This window comes from Neophocaena asiaeorientalis, unplaced genomic scaffold, assembly GCF_003031525.2.
Source record: "Neophocaena asiaeorientalis asiaeorientalis breed wild unplaced genomic scaffold, Neophocaena_asiaeorientalis_V1.1 scaffold275, whole genome shotgun sequence".
Classification (NCBI taxonomy): Eukaryota; Metazoa; Chordata; class Mammalia; order Artiodactyla; family Phocoenidae; genus Neophocaena; species Neophocaena asiaeorientalis.
In genome coordinates, this window is record NW_020173679.1 from 7,449 (window position 1) to 19,679 (window position 12,231).

A 12,231-nucleotide genomic window follows, 5' to 3' on the forward strand; every position below is an offset into this window, starting at 1 on the left:
GAGCCCATGAGCCACAACTGCTGAGCCCGCGTGCCTGGAGCCTGTGTTCCGCAGCAAGAGGATCCACCACAATGAGGAGCCTGCGCACCGCAACGAAGAGTAGCCCCCACTGAACGCAACCAGTGAAAACCCGCGCGCAACAACAAAGACCCAACGCAGCCAAAAATAAATAAATAAATTTATTAAAAAGAAAAAAATTTACTGAGGCTTGATTTGTGACCCAAGATGTGATCTATCTTGGAGAATGTTCTGTGCGCACTTGAGAAGAAAGTGTGATCTGCTGTTTTTGGATGGAATGTCCTATAAATATCAATTAAATCTATCTGAGCTATTGTGTCATTTAAAGCTTGTGTTTCCTTATTAATTTTCTGTCTGGATGATCTGTCCATTGGTGTAAGTGAGCTGTTAAAGTCCCCCACTATTATTGTGTTACTCTCGGTTTCCTCTTTTATAGCTGTTAGCAGTTGCCTTATGTATTGAGCTGCTCCTTTACTGGGTGCATATATATTTATAATGGTTATATCTTCTTCTTGGATTGATCCCTTGATCATTATGTAGTGTCCTTTGTTGTCTCTTGTAACATTCTTTAAAGTCTGTTTTATGTGATATGAATATTGCTATCCCAGCTTTCTTTTGATTTCCATTTGCATGGAATATCTTTTTCCATCCCCTCACTTTCAGTCTGTATGTGTCCCTAGGTTTGAAGTGGGTCTCTTGTTGACAGCATATATATGGGTCTTCTTTTTGTATCCATTCAGCGAGCCTACGTCTTTTGGTTGGAGCATTTAATCCATTCATCTTTAAGGTAATTATATGTATGTTCCTGTTAACCATTTTCTTAATTGTTTTGGGTTTGTTTTTGTAGGTTCTTTTCTTCTTTTGTGTTTCCCACTTAGAGAAGTTCCTTTAGCATTTGTTGTGGAGCTGGTTTGGTGGTGCTGAATTCTCTTAGCTTTTGCTTGTCTGTAAAGCTTTTGATTTCTCCAACAAATATGAATGAGATCCTTGCTGGGTAGAGTCATCTTGGTTGTTGGTTCTTCCCTTTCATCACTTTAAGTGTATCATGCCACTCTCTTCTGGCTTGTAGAGTTTCTGCTGAGAAATCAGCTGTTTAACCTTATGGGAGTTCCCTTGTATGTTATTTGTTGTTTTTCCCTTGCTGCTTTCAATAATTTTTCTTTTTCTTTAATTTTTGCCAATTTGATTACTATGTGTCTTGGCGTGTTTCTCCTTGGATTTATCCTGCCTGGGACTCTCTGCTCTTCCTGGACTTGGGTGGCTATTTCCTTTCCCATGTTAGGGAAGTTTTCGACTATAATCTCTTCAAATATTTTCTCGTGTCCTTTCTCTCTCTCTTCTCCTTCTGGGACCCCTATAATGCGAATGTTTTTGCGTTTAATGCTATCCCAGAGATCTCTTAGGCTGTCTTCATTTCTTTTCATTCTTTTTTCTTTATTCTGTTCTGTGGCAGTGAATTCCACCATTCTGTCTTCCAGGTCACTTATCTGTTCTTCTGCCTCAGTTATTATGCTATTGATTCCTTCTAGTGTATTTTTCATTTCAGTTATTGTATTGTTCATCTCTGTTTGTTTGTTCTGTAATTCTTCTAGATGTTTATTCTTTAATTCTTCTAGGTCTTTGTTAAACATTTCTTGCATTTCTTGATCTTTGCCTCCATTCTTTTTCCAAGGTCCTGGATCATCTTCACTATCATTATTCTGAATTCTTTTTCTGGAAGATTGCCTATCTCCACTTCATTTAGTTGTTTTTCTGGGGTTTTATCTTGTTCCTTCATCTGGTATATAGCCCTCTGCCTTTTCATCTTGTCTATCTTTCTGTGAATATGGTGTTTGTTCCACAGGCTGCAGGACTGTAGTTTTTCTTGCTTCTGCTGTCTGCCCTCTGGTGGATGAAGCTATCTGAGAGCTCTGTGCAACTTTCCTGATCCTGTTTGTTTATTAAAACCCAGTGATTAAACTTGTCTGTGTCCCAAATATTTTTCAGAATTTATATATTAGTCATTTCATAAAAAGAGCTCTGAGGGAAAACATTTTCCTGCCAATAATGTAAAAATTTGCAAAAATCTTGAAATCCTAGCATTGCTCTACTGTTGGAATTTACTATTCTGTATTTTAAAGTAGTAGAAATTCAGTGTGCCTCTGAGAGTTGAATTCTTATGGAGAGTTGGGGAGGCTCCTTTAGGCATCTCTAAATTCAGGTAATTATGAATCTCATCCAGAGATTGTCACTTTTCCTGTGGTGCTTAATGCAAGACAAGGGGGAAAGAATTTGTCTTTGTCTTGGGCATGTTGGTAGTACCTCTTTTAACAGAGAGCTGCTGTCATTTGTTCAGTCAACAAATTTGAATGCCTATCCTGTGTAAGGAACTTTGCTTGGCACTATGGACGATGCCTTAAGGAATATTTTAAGTAGAAGAATAACCAATCAAATCAATTCTTTAGAGAGACTATAATTCAGGCAGTATTGCACATGATATGTCAAAATAAGAAAATGGAGGCAGTGAGTTGAGACTGTCTCTTGTTAACTCAGTGCAGTAGTAAGGGCCTAACTAAGGTATAGGCATTGGGAATGGACCAGAAAGGAAAGAACAAATCTGAGACAGTATGTTAAATTTACTTCCCTTCTTCTAGCTAACTTGGTATTAATTGTCCTTTAAATCTGGCAGTTGGTGTTTCTGTCTCTGTGTCTCTCCCTCCCTTGCGTCCTCCCGCCTACCTCTTCTCCTCCCTACTCTAACACACCAAAGGTTACTGCACCTCTCCATCAGTAATGGTAGGAGAGGGTTTGTATATCACAATCTCACTGGACACTAGGTGTGTATCTGTGTCCAGTTTTTTAAAGGACTGAGTATCTCCTAAAGAGGTGTGTGCTTTCTCTCAGCTCTTTTTGTGAATTATTGCTTTAAATCAAAACTTGAACCACTTCAACAGAGTAACAGTTCTTGCTGTGTAGGTAGCTAATTTTTAAAAAGCATGTTCTATGTGTTATGTTACCCATGGAAGAAATGTTTTGTTTAATGTTTTGGGGTTGGGTACATTTGATACAGTTTTGAAGGAAAAGTTTGTCTACATCTTTGGTTTTTTTGTTAAGAGGAAACTACTCCTGAGTTTGTGTTTCGTCTTAACAAATCCTCCAGAAAGTAGTCTTCCCCTTTTCCATGAATGGAAATTAGAGCTGAATTCATGCATATATGAAACAAAATGTTAATTTAAACGTACAGTTTCCTCAAACTCTCTATAACTCTTAAAAAGGATTCTTCTGTGGATGCAGAATTAATCAGAAGCATTTCAGAGAGATGCATATAAAATGGACTGGTTATATAAAATCAGAAGATTCATAAAAATTGAAAAGAGACCACCACATACCACATACATGAATACATGAATATACATATTCATCATAAGACTGTGAGGCAACAGCGAATTTAAACCCACCCATAGTTACCATAATCTGAGTTCCATACTTTGAGAAAATGATTTACCTTGGTAGGCCACAAAGGAAGAATAACAGTTGGTCTAATAATGCTTTATTGTTCCTTGTGGTCTGTGAAGGGAAGGCTAAAGACAAATTGGTTTGAGGTGTGTGTAACAAAGGAGATTTACAACGTATTTTTATGATGGTGCAGTAATTTTGAGAAGATGGTTAAATGTCTCCTTTTCCATGTTCCCTAGACCAGTGTGAGTGTTTATATTCTACTATTCTTCCAAAAAAGATTTGAACCTGCCCCAGAGAGATTAGTTGGTTTAGTCTCAATGCGATCTTTTATTTCTATAAGGAATCAGATTAGATGGTTCCCTTCAGCTTTGTGTTTATTCTCTTTGTGGGATCCTTTTAATATATTCTATTTGCTCTGTGATGTTTAAATTATCATTAAATTGTACATCCAAGTGTTGAAGGATTTTGTGGAATTTGTAAGCCAAATAAAATTTTAAAAATCCTTTGTAAGCTTCACTTTCCACCTAAAACTTCTGGTCCAATAGAATAATTCAATAAAAATTATGTTTCTGTGAATTCCCTGGCAGTCCAGTGGTTGGGACTAGGTGCTCTCACTGCTGGGGCCCCAGGTTCGATCCCTGGGCTGGGAACTAAGATCCGGCAAGCTGTGTGGCATGGCCAAAAAGAAAAACAAAATTATCTGTTTCTTCCTTAATTTTCACCCCAGCAGTGTGAAAGGGTTAGGCCAACAGTGCTGATGTGAGGTGAGAGCTGAACGTTGTAGCAGTGCTGCCTACCTAATGAAATCTCAACCAAAGTATCCTTTTGTTGTCTAGAAAGCTTTTTTATCTGTTTATTTGTTTGTTTGTTTATTTATTTAATTCTTTGGGCTGCTCCGGTTGCGGCACACAGGATCTTTGCTGCGGCATGTGGACTCTTAGTTGAGGCATGCATGTGGGATCTAGTTCCCTGACCAGGGGTCAAAACTGGGCCCCCTGCATTGGGAATGTGAGTCTTACCCACTGGACCACCAGGGAAGTCCCTAGAAAGCTTTTTAAAACAGAATCTGGGGACTTCCCTGGTTGCACAGTGATTAAGAATCCGCCTGCCAATACAGGGGACATGGGTTCCATCCCTAGTCCAGGAAGTTCCCACATGCCACACAGCAACTAAGCCCATGCGCCATAACTACTGAGCCTGCGCTCTAGAGCCCATGAGCCACAACTGCTGAGCCCACATGCCACAACTAATGAAGCCGGTGCACCTAGAACCTGTGCTCCGCAACAAGAGAAGCCCACACACCACAACGAAGAGTAGCCCCCACTCGCCGCGACTAGAGAAAGCCTGTGCGCAGCAACGAAGACCCAAAATATGGCCAAAAATAAATAAAATTTTCTAAAAAACCATTAAGAAAAAAACAGAATCTGGAATTTAATATTTTTTGTGGCTTAAAGGAACCTTAGATATCTTCTAATCTTACTCTTATACTTTATAGTTGAATATGCTGGTGCCTGAGAAATGTGACTTGCTTATGATCACATAGTTGATTAACAGTAGAACCAAGCCCAAGTCTAGAATTGGCTGGTAGGGCAGTTTCTTATATACATACTCACCTCATACTGAATTATGTACCCCAGTATGTCCTAACCTTGAAATAGGAGGAACTTAGGCCACTGGTTGAAGGCCATATGAACTGATGTGACCAATTTGTGCCTAAGACATTTGCCATTGCAATCTTTGGGCCACACACAGCTACTCAGTTCTTCACTTTATCATCCATCTATCTCCTCAGTGTGGAGGAAGCCCTCTTTTTGTCTGCTAAATTTGAACACGGGTATCATTTAGACCTAATATTTCCAAACTTTGCAGTGGGAAGTAATGGCAGTCTGCTTTTCTGTTTCAGCTCAGACAGTTATAACTGCACCAAAGACGTGGAAGAAACCAAAAGATCGGACCCGAACCAGTGAAGAGGTGTTAGAGGCAGAATCGGAGGTAAGGGGCAGCAGTAAATCTCTTCAGCTCATCTTCAGAACAGTGGTGCCATTTCCTAAAACAAGTGTGGGTTTGTAACTTTTTCTTGAGATACTGTTTTCCAAGCAAATATATCAAGCTCAGGGTCTGATTTTTTTTTTTTAATCCATTTACAGAATTTTTTAAAGATTGTTAATAGCGTGTTCAGTTTCATTGAATTCTTGTCTCTGTTTCAAAATACCTCTTCTCAAGTGGCAAAAATAAGTATTGTTTATTTTTTTTCCTTATATTAAGGAGATGGGAAGACTAATCTGGTTTTTTAAAAACAGGGTTATTTTCAAATACCTATTAGCAGTGCTGGTGGAAATCATCAGATATATTTTAAGGAAATTGATTTTCAATCTGTTGTCTTTTACCTGCATCCCAGGAATATAACTTTTCACATATAGTTTGTCTATTTGAACTAAGCCGTGCCAGATTTCGCTGTAGGGTACAACACACCAGGTCCAGGACATGATGTGAGGAAGAATCAAGAGCAGATTCAGTCCTAAGGAGCGCTCTACCAATTTCATAGTCTCTAATCTCAGTATCCTTAGTCTTATGTACTGAAGCTTTTAATGAAGAGTAATATAAACAATCTCTATGTTGCTTTTTTCTTCTTGAGCTCTTCTTGTATCTACTTTATGAAAATAATTTTCATTGAATGTTTAAGATAACATTAAAATGTGGAAATTACTTTAAAATAACTTTAAATGCATTTATTTCATAAAACTTTTCTAGCTAGTTATAATTCTTACCCCCTTCAGGCAGCTCACAGTACCCCTTTGTTACTTCTCCCTGTCCTGTCATTGCTCGTACATGATGCTCAGTTGATGTCACAGTTAGTCCCATAGCAACCACTAAAATGTTTCATGGGAGTGATTTCATTATGGTTATCATGGCGTAAGAACTGGCAATAAGTTATAGAGGTGCAAATAGTTGCTGCACTCCTTTTGCAACTGAACAAGAAAATGTTGCTCCTACAAAGAATAAAATACCTTCCAGAGGCAGGAGAATAGCATACATTCCTGGTATGGCTGTAAGAGCTTCACAGACCGGTTTCTCTTTAGATTCAGCTGTTATTTATTCACTTTGTTCTATTATACTTTGTGTTTCTTTTCCCTGTGGCTATTTTTCAAAGCATTATTGAATATTAAATGGGTAGGTCACTATTCCTGTGCCTCCAAGTATTCACAATCATCTTCAGGTCGGGGTTGACAAACTTTTCCTATAATGGTCCAGATGGTAAAGTAGCTATCAGGCTTTGTGGATTATATGGTCCCTGTCACAATTTCTCAACTCTGCTGCTATAGGCCAAAAGCAACAGTAGACAATGTGCAAATTAATGAGTGGCTGTATTTCAGTAAAAGTTTATTGAAATTTGAATTTCATATAATATTCACGTATCATAAAGTATTCTTCTTTGAAATGTTTTTCCACTGTTACAAGTGTAAAAACCATCCTTACCTTGCACACTATACAAAAACAGGTGAGGAGCCAGATTTGGCCCACGGGCCATAGTTTGCTAAAACCTGCTTTACATTGTTATTCTTCATACAGAAGAACTGTTTGGACTCATTTTGAACCAATCCCTTTTTTCTTAACCTTATAGTTTAAAAGTATAATAAAAAGATATTTGGTCATTTGCACACAGACTTTGTCCAGAAATCCTATTCCCTTGTCTTTCCTAAAATTGAGCATTTACTGGAGTAGTTTAGTAAATATTGGTTGTCACTGTCTTCATTTTTCACTGATCATCAAGGTCTTCTTCTCTTAGATTTTTCTCAGCCTTTAAAAGAATGTGTTTTAGATATCAGCATATTTTAGGTTATATATTGAGTTGTTACATCATTGCAAGTACTTAACCAAATTCTTTAAATTACACCCTAGAGGGCTTCCCTGGTGGCGCAGTGGTTGAGAGTCCGCCTGCCGGTGCAGGGGACGCGGGTTTGTGCTCCGGTCTAGGGGGATCCCACATGCTGCGGAGCGGCTGGGCCCATGAGCCATGGCCGCTGGGCCTGCGCGTCCGGAGCCTGTGCTCCACTACGGGAGAGGCCATGGCAGTGAGAGGCCCGTTACCGCAAAAAAAAAAATATATATATATAGCCTAGAAAGGTAGCTTGAAGGATGATTCATCTCAAAATTGTTAGGGCATCCTAAAATTTACTTAAAATTTTTAGGATATTTCATTGTTTGTTACATATGTAGTTGTCAGTCTGATTTTCTAGCACTTTAAAAACTCGTGCATTAAGCAGGCAGTTTTGTCAACTAAATTCTTGTTTTAGTAAGTTCCTATAAAAGTTTCTGCTTTGACAGTCTGGCCAATAAAGTGTTTTCTTTTTTCAGTCTGGTTTTCTGGGTAAACAACTGAAGAACTGTTAGACATTTACAAACTAATTGAGCAGAGCTCCATCCTGCTGAAGGAAAAATAATCATCATAAATATTTAATGCAACAGTTTTTTTGTGGATTCCCTTGAAAAATATCCCTTCTAATAATGTGCCTCAGACACCTCATTGATTCTTTGTGCTCTGAATTACGGTTTGTCATTCATGGACCAAGTTTCTTTACACTTTTTTTTCCAGTTAGAAATTGACTTTCTAAATGCATCCTCTGTTTATATCCAATCGATTGTCTGTTGTTGTTGGTTTTAGGTACAGAGAAGATGACTCAATAAATTTTTTTCTCTAAAGCAGCATTTTTTCACACTTTACAGGATCTATATGAGTTCTATATGATTGTATAATGTAGTTATACTGCTCTGTAATAAGTTTAAGTACGATTTACAGACTCAAATGCCAGATTATTAAAGATCTTCTTGATGGCCTATACTTAATTATGAGGTGGTATGACAAGGTTGTTTTGAATTTAGACTATAGTAGAGTATAGAATAAGAAAAAGTGAGGCTGCTAATTCATGATTCAAACTTGGTAGATCAGTTTCTTCTCAAAGTATAAAAGATGCCTCACTGGGCTTCCCAGGTGGTGTGGTGGTTGGGAGTCTGTCCGCCTGCTGATGCAGGGGACGTGGGTTCGTGCCCCGGTCCGGGAGGATCCCACATGCCGCGGAGCAGCTGGGCCCGTGAGCTATGGCCGCTGAGCCTGCACGTCCAGAGCCTGTGCTGTACAACGGGAGAGGCCACAGCAGTGAGAAGCCCGTGTACCGCAAAAAAAAAAAAAAAGCCTCACTTTCTGCCATGTTTTATAAAAATAAATCATTTTTGTCTTTTATTTTCTTGGAATTTTTATGTCTGTCTTTCTTTTGATGGTTTCTGTGCTCTTCCTGTTGGAAGAACAAGGGAGAGAGATAGAGAAGGGAGAGTATTTGCGTGAACTTTTTATTTCCATTTTAGAAACAAGGCCTGAAAACCATCTGTTTCTATTGATAACATTTTAAAATTTAGCATCTTTTCCCCATGATCTGATTTTAGTAGAAGAAAATTTATTAGTATCATATCTGTTATAATACTTAATAACTAAGTAGGGTTTGTAACTCTTTAATTAAAAAATTTTTTTTTCATAAATCAGTTGGGGTGACTACTTCCCGGTGTATATGACATCCTTTTATACCATCCTCTGTTCAGCTAATTCAATAGAGCCTCTAATTTGGCTCTCCTAGTGTGAATTTATCCACTGGAATTTGTGGTAAATTGCTGTTTCCTCTGAGAGCTTCTTCCAAAGGATTGTTTTCAGAGTGCTTCCCTTTGAAAAAGAAAGACTTAAAGTTCATTGAGACCTTTGCCTCAGGGAGTTTTGAGGGCTGATATAGCCCTTAAGAATTACTTTTTTTTTTGGATCTGAAACTGAGATGGTCAAAAATAATCTGGTGAATAACTTTAATTCTATTTTGCCTTTTAAAAATAGGATGCACTGGAACCCAGATTTCTCTCTGGGGGAATATATTCCAAGCATTTTTCTATGTATAATTTGAACAAGGTCACAATCTCAGAGAATTCTAAGAACCAATAAACAAAATAGATTTTAACTAACAAGTGTCCTCCTTGTTAAATGTGAGCGATGGTCAGCTTTGTGGGACTTAAACATACTTTAAACTATTCATTGAACTCTATTTCACGGCCAGAGGACAGCACAAAAAATACCCTCTAGTGTGTTTCTTTTTATATTTGCTGAGCTTTAGTGGCAAGGGTAATAGTGCTTGATATAGATTCTGACTAGAACTCTTTCATGTCCATCAAGTTCCAAGGATTAACAGTTCTTTCCTTTTTAACCTTCGGTATATTTAGATTTCATTAGTCATGTTAAAGCATTTCAGTAGCCATTTGAATTGTCTGCTTTATCCCAGGACCTGAAATGAGAAAAGTGTTTTAAATAAACTTACCATTTTAGTACCATATGCTGAACACAGACATCCTTATCTTGAGTGACATGTTTTCCTATGCTTTTTGAGGGGATAAATGTGGGTCTTCCTGTGTATTTACACACAGTGAAAAGAATATAACCTCTGTGTTCACTTATGCTTTAGCCTAAAGCAGAAGAGGAGCTTTCAGGTGACAAAGTACTTGAATCTGAACAGGATAAAATGAGCCAAGGGTTTCATCCTGAAAGAGACCCCTCTGACCTAAAAAATGTGAAAACTGTGGAAGAAAATGGAGAAGAAGCTGAGCCTGTACGTAATGGTGCTGAGAGTGTTTCTGAGGGTGAAGGAATAGATGCTAATTCAGGCTTCACTGATAGTTCTGGTGAAGGGATCACATTCCCATTTAAATCAGGTAAGTTTATCCCTGTCTTCCTGTGTATGTCTTTCCTTCTCTCCTTCACTCTACTGCAACTTAGAGAAATGTTGCCTCCTTATGAAGAAATATTGGATGGAAGGAAGAGGCTCATCACAGTGTAATATTTACAGAATAGATCAGCAGGCGGGCGTTAGTAGCTAGCAAATCCAGAGAGTCCTGTGTTGGCGGAAGTGATATCTGATGCTGGTATTCTGCTTTCACTGGCATTGGAGGAGCAGCTGGCAAAGGAAATCAGTGCTAGGTTGGTAGAATTCGACCAGAGAAATTTAATTTTTTCATTTTAATTGAAAGATATTTCAGATATGATGGCCGTGTTCCTTGAGTTAGTGTACTTGTCATTTCACAAACCTTGAACTTAGTTTGTTGATGGAACTCACTCTGTAGAGCTGAAGTCCAGTAGGCAGTTGGAAGCAGTATGACTAAGTTATTAAGCACCTGTGGTATGGGAAGTGCCCTATGAAATATGTGATAAACCTTAGAGGATCTTTCACCTTTAGACACCGTCAAATGGCACTAAACCTCCGTCCTAATACTATATAAACCATGGTTGACTTTGAGATTTATGGATATTTGGTGTGGACATGTGGGGAAAGGTAGAAAATTGGGGTTAGGTGAAAAGTTTTTCTTAGTCTGCCAAATCTGAAGTGATGTCTGCATGAGGTAGTGTTTGAATGTAAAATATCAGGCCTCAGAAATAGTCTCGACCAGTGCTTTTCAAACTTCTGGTTTTAACCCATTTAATAGGTTGTGAAATTAATTTAGTGAGTTATAATCAACATTTTTTAAAAAGGAGAAGAGAATAAAAATTGTCAGTGCATTACATGCACTAAGGGAAGTGTTGCTTTTTTAAGCTTTTCGTTTCATTTATCTACGTGTGTGTTTGCTCAGAGTCTTGAAATCACTATATTTCTTACTGTGAGTTGTAGTCAAAAATGCTTGAAAGCCATTGATCGATCGATCCCACCTTAAGACACTGATCACTGAAATTTAGTGAAGACACTACCAGCAAACCGTACTCCTAATGGGCTTCATGAAATCGTATGGTTAAGCGATTGTAAATTTTGTTTAAATTTCTAAGCGATTCTTAGAAATTGTTAGAGCAAATGGCACTTGATTAAATGTTTAATTAAGCATCGTTGGGTTTGGGGTTTATTATAGATTACAGTAATTGTGGGGTTTGGCTCAGATTTGAGGGGTAAAGTTTTAAAGCTCAATATACTGACACTTCCTCTAAAGATCCAGGCTTATACTGCCAAGCACTTGGGCTACCACCAATCCTGGTTCAGGGATTGAAGGACTATTGTCATTTTCAGGACTGTGTAAATTATCTTTTTATCCTTTAGTTTGGCAAGGAAAAAGTGCACAACTATAGACGCTAACTACATTGATCAACTAACTGTCCTTTGCCCCAGTAGTATATACTAGCAGTAATTGAGGAGAAGGACAATTTAAAATTTAGATCCTAATAAACTGTATATATTTTAATAAATACAATATGGTAATAAAATATCTGTGAAATTCTCACAGACCATCAGTGAGTCTATGACCTGTATATTAGGAACCCCTAATATAAAGAAGGATCCAGTGTCCTGTCATGAAGTGATCTGGGGCCTGATTTTGATGAGTGTTTTGTTAATTACAAGAAAAAACTGTGACTTGCTTTTATTATCCAATAAAAATTTCAAGAAATTCTCCAACTTTATATAATGATAGCAGGATTGTGAGTAATGATAGCTGAAACAATAGTAAGAGTAGCAAAGTAAGTGCTGTGGCAAAGAACTAATTTAAAATTCATATTAAAGGGCTTCCCTGGGGGCGCAGTAGTTGAGAGTCCGCCTGCCGATGCAGGGGACACGGGTTCGTGCCCCGGTCCGGGAAGATCCCACATGCCACAGAGCGGCTGGGCCCGTGAGCCATGGCCGCTGAGCCTGCGCGTCCGGAGCCTGTGCTCCGCAACGGGAGAGGCCACAACAGTGAGAGGCCCGCGTACCACAAAAAAAAAAGAAAAAAAAA

The 12,231-nt window shown here is 38.3% G+C and overlaps 1 protein-coding gene across 1 annotated transcript in view; it reads left to right on the plus strand.

Annotated features, from left to right (window-relative positions):
• Positions 1-5,362: 5,362 nt before the first annotated feature.
• EIF4G3 (eukaryotic translation initiation factor 4 gamma 3) overlaps positions 5,363-12,231 on the plus strand; it is a 90,870-nt gene continuing 84,001 nt past the window's right edge. Inside the window, exons 1-2 of the mRNA XM_024749784.1 lie at positions 5,363-5,448; positions 9,948-10,194. Of these exons, the coding sequence (XP_024605552.1) occupies positions 10,005-10,194 (190 nt within the window). The 5' untranslated portion in view covers positions 5,363-5,448; positions 9,948-10,004. The remainder of the gene's footprint in view (positions 5,449-9,947; positions 10,195-12,231) is intronic.